Genomic DNA, 14627 nt, shown 5'->3' with positions numbered 1-14627 from the left:
TTTAACTTGTTCATTTGTCCCTTTATTGCCAATAAAGTTAAAATTCGGTTTAAAGGCTGGATGAGATGCAGGTTAACTTTCAGAGCTAGTGTTGTGAGTATCCATCAGGAATGCATGTTGGCCCACAGTTGGTGATTCTAGGTTTGATCATTTGGTTAGAGTGCAACAGCTAAATCTCTTCTTTGTAAAGATGTACTTTCCCACTGAAACTAGCTAATAGTCTATGGGGCAATCATTTAGTATGGTGTGAGTGTCCTGTTTTCCCTTCACCTTTTACCCAATAATTTTTGCACCCACTTACGGTCCTTGCCTGAATCAATTATTTGATTGGGAGTTGCAAAAACGTGATTTTCTAATTCCATAATTCCTTCCATATTGATTAGCTGGTAGGCTGCTATGAAAAAGGGCCTTCCCTCATCAACTACAGATAGACTACATTTTATTCTATAAAGGCAGAGTAAATACTTAATTATTTTCTTTAAATACCAATGTTTAGAGTAGGGAATTGGTCAAATAGTCATCAGTAATAACGTCAAATGAGTATTTTCTCCCTTCTATCTTTTTTTGAATATCTTCATGGATTTGTAGATTTTTTTTTTAATTTTTTTAATGTTTTTATTTATTTCTAGGAGAGAGAGAGAGAGCGTGAGCAGGGGAGGGTCAGAGAGAGAGGGAGTCACAGACTGAAACAGGCTCCAGGCTCTGAGCTGGCAGTCAGCACAGAGCCCGACGCGGGGCTCGAACCCACGAACCGCGAGATCATTACCTAAGCGAAAGTCGGACGCTTAACCGACTAAGCCACCCAGGTGCCCCGATTTGTAGATGTTTTTAAAGGCAATGTCTTACTGAGTTATTTTTTAAATTGCAATATAATTCACACACTTCTTTAATATTTGGTACTTAAAGAATGTATTAGCAAAGCTGTACAACCACCACTACTGTCTGATTCCAGAACATTGTTAATCAGCCCAGAAAGAAGCCCTCTACTCATTGGCAGTCTGTCCGCATTTCTTCTCCCCTAGCTCCTGGAAACAGCTAATGTACCAGTTCTATCCCTATGGATTTGCCTGTTCTGGGCATTTCACATAAACGGAATCATAAAATACACCTTTTGTGTCCAACTTCTTTAGTGGAATGTCCTAAGGCTTATTTGTATTGTGGCTCGTACATCACTATTTTCCTTTTCACGGACAGACAATATTCCATTGTACAGATATGCCACACTTTGTTTACCCATTCATCAGTTGATGGACACAACATTTCATATGAATCCCCTTCATGGATTTTTCACTCACTCTGGGATTTCTTGCTTTAAGCCACGGAGGGTGAAATGTGGACCCAAGTCTGGCAACTGCACTTAGAGCAAATGCTGCTTCTTCCATATGTTACAGCCTGATGCTCGCGTGCTATGCGGGGCACCTCGATGTGGTGAAATATCTCCGAAGACACGGCGCTTCTTGGGAGACCAGAGACCTAGGAGGCTGTACGGCTCTGCATTGGGCTGCGGATGGAGGCCACTGCAACGTCATCGAGTGGATGATAAAAGACGGCTGTGAGGTACGGGTTCTTGTCAACTACCCCTGTGTCCTTGAAACCTTGCAATGCTGTTCCACGGGGTTTAGGAGAAGCAGAGCCTTGTGTGGATGCGTATGATGAGTTCAACTTAGAAATGCTGCAGAAAGCTCTCTGAATTCTCAGTAAGAAAGTTCCAGAAGTTTCCGGAAAAGAGATCATTATATAATTGATAGGAGAGTGGGGCTTCAGACTGTCACGGAGGTTTGTCTTGTGTAGAAGCATCATCAGGTCCAGCTCAGGATTCAGCAGTTTTGTTTGTTTTTCCTACTGTCTTGTGTAGGAAAAACAAACAAAACTGCTGAATCCTGAGCTGGACCTGATGATGCTTCTACTTTGTTCCTTTGTTCATTCATTCAGCCTGTCAGCAAAGCTTTACTGAGCACCTGCCATGTACTGGGGACTCTCTTAGGTGCTGTAGACACAAGATGTCAAGAACTCTCACAGCCACAGGGATCCTTATTGCCCTTAGAATTAGACTATTTTTATTCTTGCATTGCTTTAAAGATTCGTCCTTACAGAACCCCTCCAAGGAGCAAACGGACCATGTCACACACAGAGCGTTTCAGCTCCTGGCGCTTTTACCTTGAAGAGGGCGTGTGGGTTTCCTTCTGGTACTTTCACGTTATCAGAAAGTACAAATTTGATTTAACAAATAGAATCCACATTGTTTGCACTTCTGTAGCTGTTTGAAGATCAGTAGAAAGGATTAGCTCAATCATGGTAATTGCTGATAACTTTGAGAACTTTAGTGCCAGACTCGAAAGAAGTTAAATAAAAATTTCAAGGCCTGGAAGTAAGGAATCATGGCAAACAGACTGCTGTCCTCACTGAGATGGCCAGATGGTGGAGAGCACTGAGAAATCAAACCACTGACCTGGAAAATAAACCCAAACTGGGAAAAGTCACGTCTCCTGGAAGATGTTGGCAGATTTGTTCTAGCTCGTCTCTCAAGTGCGTTTGAGGGAAGTCAAGGCCCAATTGTGGGCTGTCACTGGCTCCTACTGATGCCTTCAGAGGCTTGAGGAAGGGGCCCTTTGAAGGAAAAACCTCACTCGTTAAGATAATTCCTTTGTGTTACATTTCTTGGTTTCTTTGTTTTAGAAACCTGCACAAGAGGCCAGAAGGATTAGCCCTGGGACCTTGGTGGTAGGGCCGGGTCCCACCTGCCTTGGGTGGTAGCGAGAGCCTCAGTTTCCTCACTTAGTTTGTGATGAACTCCGCTCATACTTTGGTCCCAGTAAAAGTCTGTAGTTAAAAATGGAAGTTGCCCTTTGGCGAAAGAAGGGAATGTCTCTGCCATGAACATTTCAATACTATAGTTTTGGAAACTTAGACTTTCTGGGCTTCAGATACCAACACACCCATTCGTGGGTAAATTCTCTTTCTGTAGCACCGGAGTTACAGGAACATGTCCATGAAGATTCTGCGTGGCTGGCTGGTGGTGGGTGGATGATGTCAACACAAGGGCCTCCATGTTTTTGGCAGAGGGGTCACCCAATGTTTGGGTGACTGACTATAGGAAGGATCTGGGCGCCAAAGCAGGACATTGGGGCCACCCTTCTCGAATATAATGATTTTATACTGACAGTGACTGACTTGTGTGGGGAACCATCTCTGCATTTAATGAGCCGTGTGACCTCTGGAAAGTCGTTTGACTTCTCTGAGATTTGGTTAAGTCATTTGTAAACCAGCAATCAAAACACCTACCCCTAGTTAACCCTCAGACCAAGAGAGAAATATGGAAGAGCATATAAAGCACAGTGTAAAACAAGGCGATTATTTTATTATTTAAACATAATGGAGTCTGTTGCTCAAAGGTTATTTGTTATTTGCATGAGAAGGAGCTGCAAATCCTAATGATGTTGCAGTGGATAATCTCATACATATAAATAACCTGTAGTGTTCCAAGGACTTGCTGGCAGTTCCGGGTCTGTTTTTGCATTCTAGTGTTTTCCTAACATCTTTGTGTCATTCTTCTGTAACACAGACATGTGCACACACACATATATATATATTTAATGTTTAAAAACTTTTTTTAATGTTTAGTTTTGAGAGAGAAGGGGGGGAGGGGCAGAGAGAGAGGGAGACACAGAATTCGAAGCAGGCTCGGGCTGTCAGCACAGAGCCTGACATGGGGCTCGAACCCACAGACTGCGAGATCATGACCTGAGCTGAAGCTGGACGCTTAATCGACTGAGCCACCCAAGTGCCCCTTTAATGTTTATTTTTGAGAGAGAGACCGAATGAGAGCAGGGGTGGAAGGGGTGGTGGTTCAGAGAGAGAAGGAACCACAGAATCCGAAGCAGGCTCCAGGCTCTGAGCTGTCTGCACAGAGCCCCATGTGAGACTCAAACTCACAGGGTCATGGCCTGAGCCAAAGTCTGACTCTTAACTGACTGAGCCACCCAGGTGCCCCATTTTTCAACCATTTGAACAAAATGTAGATGACGATGCCAGTGGGGTGTCCCGGGGCCTCTCCACAACCCTGTACAGTTGCCTGAACACGGCATCTCGCTGCATGTGGGTGTGAGTTCTGTGAGCATGGTCCCCTCGATCCTCCCCAGGTCTCCGTCCTCACCAGGGGGATTTGGGCAAGTCGAGGTTCCTTTGTAAGTTTCTGATGACTACGTTTAGGGAAAAGAGACTGGACTAAGAGCAGCTCTTCCTCTGTCATGAAGGTAGACGTTGCGGACACGGGCTCAGGATGGACCCCGCTCATGAGGGTGTCTGCAGTCTCAGGAAACCAGAGGGTAGCCTCGCTGCTGATCGAAGCGGGAGCGGATGTGAACATGAAGGATAAAGATGGAAAGACGCCTCTAATGGTACGCCACTCTTCAGAAAGAGCCTGCCTTCGTGTGTGCCGTGAAGGTCAGAGTTGCTTCTATAATTAGGCAATTCTTGTGAATTCAACTGTAGGTGAGCCCTGGGTCTTGGCTGCCTGTATGTATTCCCCCCTGGCCTGTTAATAGAGGCATGACAATGTCCCTATGATATTTTTGTTGTCTTTTTACACCTCTTTCTTTAAGGATTACCGGCCCCCAGTCCCCAGGACCTTTGCAGTGTCCTAACATATCTGTGAAAACAACGAACGTGCTATTTCCGGTACTGGAACTTCCTGTCTAGAAGTTCTCATGTCGTCTTAGTGCGGAGGGAGGCAGACTCTTTCCATGTTCCTTGCACTCAGCTTTCCTGCAAAGCCATGGTGGCCCCGGCTGGCTCTGCCTTCTTGAGAAAGCCACCAGCTGATTTCCCCGCCCGCCTGCATGGGGTCCACCCTGACCACCGGCGGCGTCCTCCGCGGGGAGGGTGGACTCTCACACCCGCTGTCTTGTTTCCTAGGTGGCCGTGTTGAATAATCACGAGGAGTTAGTCCAGTTACTTCTTGACAAAGGGGCAGATGCAGGTGTAAGAAACGAGGTAAATAACCCCATCTTTATCTAAAGTCTCTCCCTGGAGGAGAAATATATACGTATATCCCTATATGTACATACAGATATATGTACACACGGGTAACCTCTGTTGTTTTCACTTTCAGTTCGGCAAAGGTGTCCTAGAAATGGCCAGAGTTTTTGACAGACAGGTTGGAATGTTCTTGATGCTTTTCAAGGCGAATTTTGCGGTACTTTTCACAGAAACGAACCCCAGCCCCTTGGGTTCCCTTCACCTGTTTTTGTTTACCTAGAACGTGGTCTCCTTGCTGGAAGAAAGGAACAAAAAGCGCGCGGTGAAGAAGTCCTCCGTCTGCTGAGCGGCGACCCCACTTCGTCGCAAGCCCCAGCGAAACGCCTGCCCCGTGACTGCAGCGCCAGCGAGGAGGTTCTGCGTGTTGGAGGCGATGTGTGTGCTTATTTATTTAGTTGAAGATTCGCGGTGACTTTTGTAATGTACAGCCGTTTCCCACTTGGAAATACATCTTTTACCTAAGCTCGTGCCTGTGCTGTCCTCACTGGGCGCCTCCAGCATGGGGTGTTTCCTCGCACTTGGGCCTTTCGGAGTCAGACACGAAGCAAAATATTTATGTACCGGAGCTGCGCAAACACACGCGGGTCTCCCACTTCCCGCTGCTGCACCCCCACCCTCACCCCCACCCCAGGCTGTCCTCTGAGCCACTCCGGGACCTCGTGGGAGGAAACCCTTCCCCTCACGTGTTTTCAATTACGACCTCCCCTCCCGGCTCTGGGCCTTCCAGGCTGTGTCATCGGGCCGGGGCTCCCTCCCGGGGGAGGGACACTCCTCCCCAAGCCCAGGAGGCCACGTGGAAAGTTTCCTCCTCGGCTGTTGGCCTCACATCAAAGCACCAAATACATATTTCAGGACTCCGATTCTGCTCTCCTAGAGGTGCCTGGTGGAGGGTCAGTCTTCTCTAGAACAGACCTGAGAACGCCTTTCCACGTGCTTCTGCCCTGACGGTGAAAGGCCGCGCCTGCTGCCCCATGGGCGGCTTTGCCGAAGAGAAGTGTATTAAATTCAGCCTTCAGAGCAGAAGGGTTTTTTAATTTTTTTATTTTTTTTTAACATTTATTCATTATCGAGAGAGAGAGGCACAGTGTGAGCAGAGGAGGGGGCAGAGAGAGAGAGAGGGAGACACAGAATTGGAAGCAGGCTCCAGGCTCTGAGCGGTCAGCACACAGCCCGATGCGGGGCTCAAACCCACAAACCGAGAGATCGTGACCTGAGCCGAAGTTGGACGTTTAACCAACTGAGCCACCCAGGTGCCCCCAGAAGGGTTTTTGATGATGCCGATCACGCAGTTGGGAGATTAGCCACAGTTAGGTCTGCCGGGTGGGAGCTTAGGCACACATGTGTGAGAGCGTGAACTTGACAGACACACGAGAACACGAGCCGAGTAGGTTAGCGGACCACACGCATCTTGTGTCTCCAGGGACGAGCTGGTTAGCTCAGCCCCGGGGGAAGGCCAGCTACGAAGGTCTGCACGGGAGTGGAATCTTCTCTGTAGGAAAACACTGATGAAAAGATAATTAAAGCTCCAAAGCTTTGGGGGACAGGCATAGGGAAAAAATGTGATTTTATTGATGCTGGCAACTCTCAGCTTTATTCCATACAGTTTCTAGAATATCCACCTCAGGAATCGGATTTGTGGGTCATAGATCGTCCCTCTCCTTACATATTTCATTAGTGTTCTACCTTTTGTACAAAAGCATCTTCCTTTAAATTTGCTAGGTTAACTTTTTATATTATTTATTTACTTTTAAGAGAAATTGTGAGCTGGGGGAAGAGGGAGAGGGAGAATCTCACGCGGGCTCCATGCTCAGCGCAGGGCCTGAGGAGGGGCTCAATCCCACGACCCTGGGATCATGATTTGAGCCAAAATTCGGAGTCAGATGCTCAACCTACTGAGCCACCCAGGCGCCCCGGGATTAACTTTTTAAGTCTCTCTCAAAAATCAGAGCACAAAGTCACAACTCTCCAGGGCCCTGCGTACCCCCGCCCCCACCCCAGGATCAATGTTGACGTTTGTCTTAATTTCGTTTCTCAGCCTGTCATAGATCATGTTCACAAGCCCCCTCCATGGCAAGGGTACACATCCCTTCTTCTTGACAAAATCTTGGCAACATCGTCCCATCTCCTGACAGAAGCCTTGGTCACATGATGGGGGGGGACTCTGGTCAATGAAATGTTACTGGAAATGGCTCCTGCCCCTCCGAGCAGAAGTTTGAAGAATCCCTGCATCTCTCTTCTGCTAGGAGACCAGCTGTGACTCAGATGGAGGCTATGCCACCAGCCCAGGGCCCCGAGGAAGAGCCAGAGCTCACCCAGAGGTGGACGTGACCCGTGAGTAAGCAATAATAATAAGTAATACACACACCTTTGGGGTGTAAGGTGCCGAAACTGATGAGTGGCGCCTTATCCTGGTGTAACTTAGCCCAAAATGACAGCTCCCAGGGTCCTGCCATACACTTGTGAGTTTAATTTTCCACAGAGGACATTTGTATCTCTCAAGTCCTATGGTTTCCAGCCTCATTCAGAGTCTTAAAAATTCAGGAATAGATAGTAAATTTTATCAAACATTTTTTCAGCGTCTCTGGTAGCCCGAATACGGCGTATTTCCCTAAAGTCTATCGGTTTGGTGACGTGGCTGATTAGATTTTAAAGGACTGAACCATCCTTCTATTTGTCAGATAATCTCACTGGGATGCAGTGGACTGTTGGATTCGACTTGCTGGTGCTTTGTGTGTTTGCTGCTTCTCTTTTGTCCTTCACGAGATTAGTGATTTATCTTGTGTTTTAATTTTCCCAAAGAAACAACACATGGTTCATGTTCCGCCATTTGGAATTTTTGTGGCTGAATGTACAAAATTATATAAATATATAATTTAATATATATAACGTAATATGTAATATGTAATGGTTTTATATATAGTTCTGTGTATCTAGTTTTTCAGAGGTGCTTTGAAAGAGGGCATATTCTGTGTGTTTGAAGTATCCCAATTTGAATGTATCAATTTGATGACATTAACTTAGGTCTTCTAGGTATTTATTTTTTGCCTGCTTGCTTTGACGTGGGTGAAAGGTGAAAGGTGCGCTGACAGCTCAGAGCCTGGAGCCTGCTTCCAATTCTGTCTCCCCCTCTCTCTGCCTCTCCCATGCTCGCGCTCAGTCTCTCAATAATAAACACTAAAAAAGTTAAAAAAAATAAATAAATTTAAAGATACCTTTCTTGTGCCATTACCTGACTGGTTCGTTTAGACTGGCACCTGTCCCTGACTGCCCATCCCCCTGCCCATTCTCTTTAGTGTCTTCTGTACTGTTCAAGAATTTCCTTGCTCCTCTATAAATAGGTGAGGTTATAGATACATTTGTAAAACATTTAAACTTAATTTTTGAGAGAGAGCATGAGCAGGGGAAGGGGAGAGACAGAGAGAGAGACAGAGGATCTGAATGGGCTTCACACGGACAGCAGTGAGCCCAATGTGGGGCTCGAACTCACGAACCTTGAGATCAGGGCCCGCTGTGAAGCTGGATGCTCCGCCATTGAAGCCATGCAGGTGCCTCTAGACACGTTTTTCCACCCGAGGGTTTCCCTTTCCCCATTTTTGTAACGTTGTCAGTAATGAAAGAGACACGTCTTTACGTTTACCTGTATACCATTTATTGGATATAATATTCTTAACAAGGACTTTTTCTACGGAAGTAGCAGGTTGTCACCTGTAGACCCCAATATGAGAAATGTGTACAGAAGTAACAGACTGTAACATAAAAGGTACGTGACAAAAGTTAGCAAACTGTAGCATTATAAATGGATGAAGCAGTATGAAGTCAACGGACTGGTTTGTTTAGAAGCTGTAACTTTGTACTGTGCTGAACAGCCTATAGGCAAGAGTTAGAGTTGGACATAACGGTGTGCCACGGGCCTTCCCCACAGCCGCCCAATCTGGCCTGAGAGAAGGTCCGAGACCGATGTGCTCTGCCATCACTTACTGGTGGGGCTGGTAGAGGGTGTTCTGTCTTTCTAATTTGATATATATATTTTTTTCTATCACTGCCCTACTTAAGTACTTGCTGATAGGCCATGAACAGAGATGTCCTTCTAGCTCCTTGAAAAACTAAGAAGATCACAAGGTGTTTATTACTTTGTCTGGATTTAAGCTATGCTTCAACTGAGGACTAAATTCTTTTATGGCAGGAGACTCACGATGGAGGGGGAGGGGGCACGGAAGACATGTTTTTTTTGCAGATGACGTGGAAGATCAGGGTGGGCTCCAGAATATTCAACCCGGAAGAGCCAGTTCCCCCTGAGCATTCCTTTGAGGGTGTGGCCCGTGGGCCGCTGTCCCTGCCCGTGGTCGAACGTGATCGTGGCTTTACATGCAGTGTGTGTTCTCCTAGTCTTTGCTCACACGAGACAGGCTCTGAGGGCTGGACGGTCGGCTGCCACCGCTGTCCCGAGAGTAAAGGGGGGTTTCATCCACCTGGAAGGAGATGGCTTCTGGAAGCATCTTCACTGCACAGAACTGGTTCTTAGCCTAGGGCTTACAAATCTTCATGTTACTTGTATCGCGATCGGAGATTCCAAAAGAGGTTTTAAAGGGACAGACGTCAGGAGGAACTAGAGGGGATCAAGGGACCTGGGCCATCCGGGATAATCGGGTTTTCTGCGGGGTGATGTTGCCTGTAGGAGGGGCTCTTGCCGGATTCAAGGCTGGGGCGTGGCTAGTAGGCTCACTGCATGCTGCCAGAGCAGGCTGGGCTCGCGGGGGCACAGCACACTGTCACAGCCCCCCGCTTCGGGTGACCTAAAGGAGCTAGGAACACAATGATCTGGTACCTTGAAGGGGATCTGGCAAAGGGACTTGCATCTAAGTGATGAGAAGCAAATAGAGGCATTGGCCTCCTCTGCCTTGTGTCCAGATGTGCTTATGCGCCTGCGCCGGAGTCGTGGGGGAATCAATGGGGCAGCCTCGGGCCAGCCTTGTGGTGGGGGGCAGGGGGACACAAAACCGCGGCACCTGCACTCTCCCCCGCCCGCCAGCCACAGTGCACGACATCTGCAGCGAGTCACACTGAGGGGTCAGCCCTGGCAGCGTGAGCCTTCCGGGGGGAGGCGCTATGACATTTATCTGGGTTCCTTGGGGGTTTTTATCGGTAGGACCCCAGCTAGTGAGGAAAGGTCTCCCCAGCCAGTCTGCCCTGGGCTCCCTGCTCCCAGAGCACTGTAGAGGGAGTGCTCCCCAGCACGAGGTTTAAATGAAATCAGCCTCACGAGGAAAGACTGCCCTAGGGGTCAGCTCGCAGGAGAAGGCTGTGGCCCAGCTGCCCAGGCGTCTCACCCTTTCGGTGTCAGGGTCTCCTTGGCTCAGAATGCTTTAGTAAACATGAACAGAGGAGGGGGCTGGGGCCCTCTCAGCTGGCTCAGCACCAGGGGAGATCACGAGCCCCTACGAGCAGTTTGACACCGATCAGGGCATTCGCTGCTTTTCGCTTAGGGGACGCACTGATGTGTTGTATTGATTTGCCAGCGAATAAGGGCCTGTGGGCTCAAGCCTGAGAGTTCGTAATAAAGTTAAGAAGGCATAAAAATGTCCCCTCAGAGACTAGGCAGGAGTATTCGTTCTCATGTAGTTTAATTTGCTGCTCTTGTGGTTTCTGTGAGGTCATCCACATGTGTAAGCCGGAAAAATTCACACTGGGAAGGAGCACCTCTGTATGCGTATTTTGACAATGGAAAATGTTATGCATTGTTTCTCTTGGTTGCTACCCATCTGAGTCCATGTGTCAGAAAAACAAACTTGCAAAAAGAAAAAAAAAAAACCTCAGGAGATAAACTCTTAAACAGAATGCCTGGAAGATTAGCTCGCTATTTCCCAGTTAGTGGGGTCATATTAACAGCAAGTCTAATGAGACAGGGGAGAAAAGTGACCACCCTCAGGGCCAACTTTGTGTCTAGACACTTTGAATTTCCTCGGTGACAGCCATATAAACTCAAATCAACTCTTATTCAAGTCTATAAAACTTTTTTAAAAACGCTAAAAAAATAGACTGGCATGGAGATAGAAGTATTGATTTTTGTTTCCATCTATAAGGATATAAAAATGGGGGAGGTACATCTCTCCCCCACCCCCCACCCCAAAAATACCTGGCTCTTGGTTCTTTTCCTAAGCTCTATTAAAATGGAAGTTCTTGCTAAATAGAAGTCTGCATCTTGGAAATACTGTTCCTATAATAACAACATATATTGTAAGGGAATGTTCGGTTTCAACGTGTTCTTCTTCAGAAATAGCTTGTATGGCTCTGTAAAAGCAATTAGTACTGCAGAGATATGACTGTGTCATCACAGCCCCTAAGTGGCTGTCGATGACATGGTATCAGATCACAGTATTAACCCTTCTTAATACCAAGCTATTCCTGGTTCTCTGAAATGGAAGCATAGGAATTACAGGTAAGGACAAGAAAGGAAAAGAAAAAAAAAAAAAACTTCATACTCTCTTCCTCACAATAGGAAGAGGCGCTAAAAGGACAGATCTAAGGATATGGGCATCTGTAAAGACAGTACCCACATAACGCACCATCCAAATTCTGTAAACTTTTCAATGGCATATGTTTTGGCCTTGATACCCTTACTCGATGCAGTGTGAGTTACAGTAATTCCGCAGGTCATCAGCAGTAATATTTTCTAACATGGCTTTACCTTTTTCAGAAATTAATAACTGTATGGCATGGGAGCTGGAATGTATTAGAGCTGGGATCCCTCTTGTGTGTTTGTGATGCGGGTTTATGTAGTTTATCCGTGATCATGATTACTACGTTGCCTAGATACGGTGGGGAACACGGGGAGAGTTCAATGCAGTCTTGTTTTCTGGAAGGCAAACCAAGTCTGGGGGTATTTGGTCTCGCTGCTTCAAGGCCTGGAAAAACCGTTGAAAGGACCCCAGCTGAAGTCTTTGTCACAAAACAGTCGGAGTGAAGTACAGAGCTGCTGTCCATTGCCTTCCAGTGTGAAAACGAGTCACCTACAACTCTGCTGGAAGACAGAGGCACAATGGCATTTTATCTTGTCTGAGCATTTTTATAATGTGCATGCCATTAGAATACAGGCAGCTTCAAGATCTCCTTGTGAAGAAATGGCTCCCCAGTCGGACATGTGAAGAGTAAGAGGCTAAAGGGGTTGCTGCCCGAGAATGCAGGTCACGAAGATTTAGGATTAGGAAATGGATTTCCTCATCACATTCTGTGTGATCAACAGGTAGGTTGCAAATGTCTGTGCTACAAATATCTTTTCCAGATTCCTGCGGCCAAGCTGGGAAAATAGAATGCCCCCCAAATAACTTACGAGTTAACTTATGATTCTTTGTCCCAGATGGACGGAGGGCAGAGGCGGCCTGCCCCGTGGCATTCTGTTGCATTGTAGTTTTTGCAAGCATACGGAGTCTGCCTAATTTTTAATAAGTTTGAACCTTGCAATAAAAGATTTTTATCTACAGAATTGATTTGCCAGATCTTGTTACTGGTTCACATCTGAAAAGAGTTATGGTCTCCTAAAAGGCCCCATCTATCCGTCTGAACACAGAATCACTGTCGTATGGTTGAAAAGACAGGGTGGTAATTTGCTTTGCTCCAAACAGCACGGGGAGACGGAGGTTTGCAGAGCCTGGCCAGTGGCCACCTGCTAGAAACGCCAGCCTTCCCCTCTAGATAAGGAGCTGAGACCAGCGCTGTGCGAAGGGCAGCGTTTCTGTAAAGCAACCCTCTTTGCCTGCTCTCCAAATGTGCTCATGGCTGGTGAGCTCAAGGTCAAGTTTCTGCCTGGCCTCCTGTGTTCCAGTCTGTCCTGGTGCGGCCACACCTTAAAATTCCTTTCTGCAACTCAGGTTCTCTTCAAAGCTTCTGGGCCAGAAGCCAGATCCTTCCCTGCTCTCCTTGAAGTTCAAGGTGTAGCTGCTGATGGGCTGGGCCAAGCTGAAAGCCACACCCATCCTGGACTTGAAGCCCCTGGCTCTCGCTGGAGATCAGAGGCTCCAGAAAAATCACTCAGCCTTCTACCTGGGGGCGCCTTTCTTCAAGAAAGCCTCAACTGGAAAGTAAACCTCCTGTCCAGAATCCCATAAAGCATGATATTTCAAGTTCACTAAACTATTGAAAGCACACAGGCCTTCCTTCCATGGAAAACTCAGTGATGGTAAAAAAAAAAAAAAAAAAAAAAAAAATGCCTCCCACAGCGCACTGCACTGTAACAAGCATTTGGCATAAATTAATAATTTACAAGTACCTGAGCAAAAGTATACAGAGCACCATAGCACAGCACAGCACCGACGGCAGTAGCTCCAAGTTCTTAAAATAATGGTGTTTTAAACATTTAAAAAAGTTTCTAAAAGTTGATACAAAAAAAAAAAAAAACTCCCCACTGGAGTTGAAAGATAGTGCAAACTTCTGTCTTCACTGTTGAAAAAAAAGATGTCGATTTGCTTCTCACTTCTTATAGGCAGGGTGGGTGGGTCTGGGCACTTGCTCTGGGTGTTTGGGGGCCGGTCTGCAGCAAGAGAAAAGGAAACAGGATAGTAGGTGGGGCCCTGAAATGGCTTCTGCGGGTCCAGATGCCTGCAGTTGGGCGTCTTTCCTGGCCTTTGCTGAGCCTGCGGGATCAGGAACCCTCTCCCCTCTTCCCCCCCCCGCCCCCCCCCGAAAGAAGGGCTGCAGGTTCCATCCAGGGCCTTGCTCAGGGCTGCGGCTCACTGGCGATTAATGCCACCAGGGGAGCCCTCACCGCAGCCCTCCCTCCTCTCCGCAAGTGGATTCTAGAACAGTGCACGTTCAAGAAAAATAGGAACCACGTAGGTCATGGAAAACTTTCTAGCAGCCACATGGAAAAAGTAAAAAGTAGATGAAACAAGGGGGTGCCTGGGTGGTCAGTCAGTTAAGCGTCCCTTTCTTGGTTTCAGCTTGGGTCACGGTCTCAGGGTTTTGGGAGTTCGAGCTCCGCCTTAGGCTCTGTCCTGACAGCTTGGAGCCGACTTGGGATTCTCTCTCTCTCTCTTCCTCCCACACTCTGCTCCTCCCCTGCTCATGCTGTCTCTCTCTCTCTAAATAAAACAAGTAGATAAAACAAGTTCTCGTAACGAATTTCATTTAACTCCATACATCCACAGTTGCAGTATTTCAACATGAAAAGTCATCCCTGTCCTGCGTGTGTCTGCACGGAGGGCACGTGCTGCCCCCCCCCCCCACAGTGTGCCTGTGATCCCTCCTACACAAATGTGCAACACACTCTTCACCTGCAAGACCAACACCAGCTTGCACAGGGCTCGGCGACTGGCAGGGGTGACGACCAGCCTTTCAAAAGAGGGCCCTCCCCTTGTGTCCGTGTAAAGCAGTGCTTTTTCCTTTTGAGCAAGAGAAGTAACTTTGAGATGAGCACAGAAACCACAGCGAAATAACTAGGATGTTCTGCAGTCTTTCCGAATTTCTGCACTCGGGAATTAAACCACTGCTCTGCCCCTCTGACCGGAGTTATCTCTGGGATTTATTGGGCAGCACTCTCTCCCAGAGGCCAGACATTTTTCCCCAAAGCTGTAATGACATCACGAACGTGTGTCTTC

The 14627-nt window shown here is 47.2% G+C and overlaps 2 protein-coding genes across 5 annotated transcripts in view; one reads left to right on the top strand and one right to left on the bottom strand.

Moving 5' to 3' along the window:
* FANK1 (fibronectin type III and ankyrin repeat domains 1) overlaps nucleotides 1–5499 on the top strand; it is a 98790-nt gene extending 93291 nt beyond the window's left edge. Inside the window, exons 10-14 of the mRNA XM_039237949.1 lie at nucleotides 1392–1557; nucleotides 4254–4397; nucleotides 4915–4992; nucleotides 5111–5155; nucleotides 5258–5499. Coding sequence (XP_039093880.1) covers nucleotides 1392–1557; nucleotides 4254–4397; nucleotides 4915–4992; nucleotides 5111–5155; nucleotides 5258–5323 — 499 coding nt within the window. The 3' untranslated portion in view covers nucleotides 5324–5499. The remainder of the gene's footprint in view (nucleotides 1–1391; nucleotides 1558–4253; nucleotides 4398–4914; nucleotides 4993–5110; nucleotides 5156–5257) is intronic.
* Nucleotides 5500–10635: 5136 nt separating this feature from the next.
* ADAM12 (ADAM metallopeptidase domain 12) overlaps nucleotides 10636–14627 on the bottom strand; it is a 346871-nt gene continuing 342879 nt past the window's right edge. For all 4 annotated transcript variants that reach the window (XM_039237898.1, XM_039237897.1, XM_039237900.1 and 1 more), the window contains one exon: nucleotides 10636–13561. In XM_039237898.1, the coding sequence (XP_039093829.1) occupies nucleotides 13501–13561 (61 nt within the window). In that variant the 3' untranslated portion in view covers nucleotides 10636–13500. The remainder of the gene's footprint in view (nucleotides 13562–14627) is intronic.

This window comes from Hyaena hyaena, unplaced genomic scaffold, assembly GCF_003009895.1.
Source record: "Hyaena hyaena isolate Hyena2069 unplaced genomic scaffold, ASM300989v1 scaffold_129, whole genome shotgun sequence".
Classification (NCBI taxonomy): domain Eukaryota; kingdom Metazoa; phylum Chordata; class Mammalia; order Carnivora; family Hyaenidae; genus Hyaena; species Hyaena hyaena.
The sequence above is the reverse complement of the archived record's forward strand: the minus strand, read 5'-3'. Positions and strand labels throughout refer to the sequence as shown.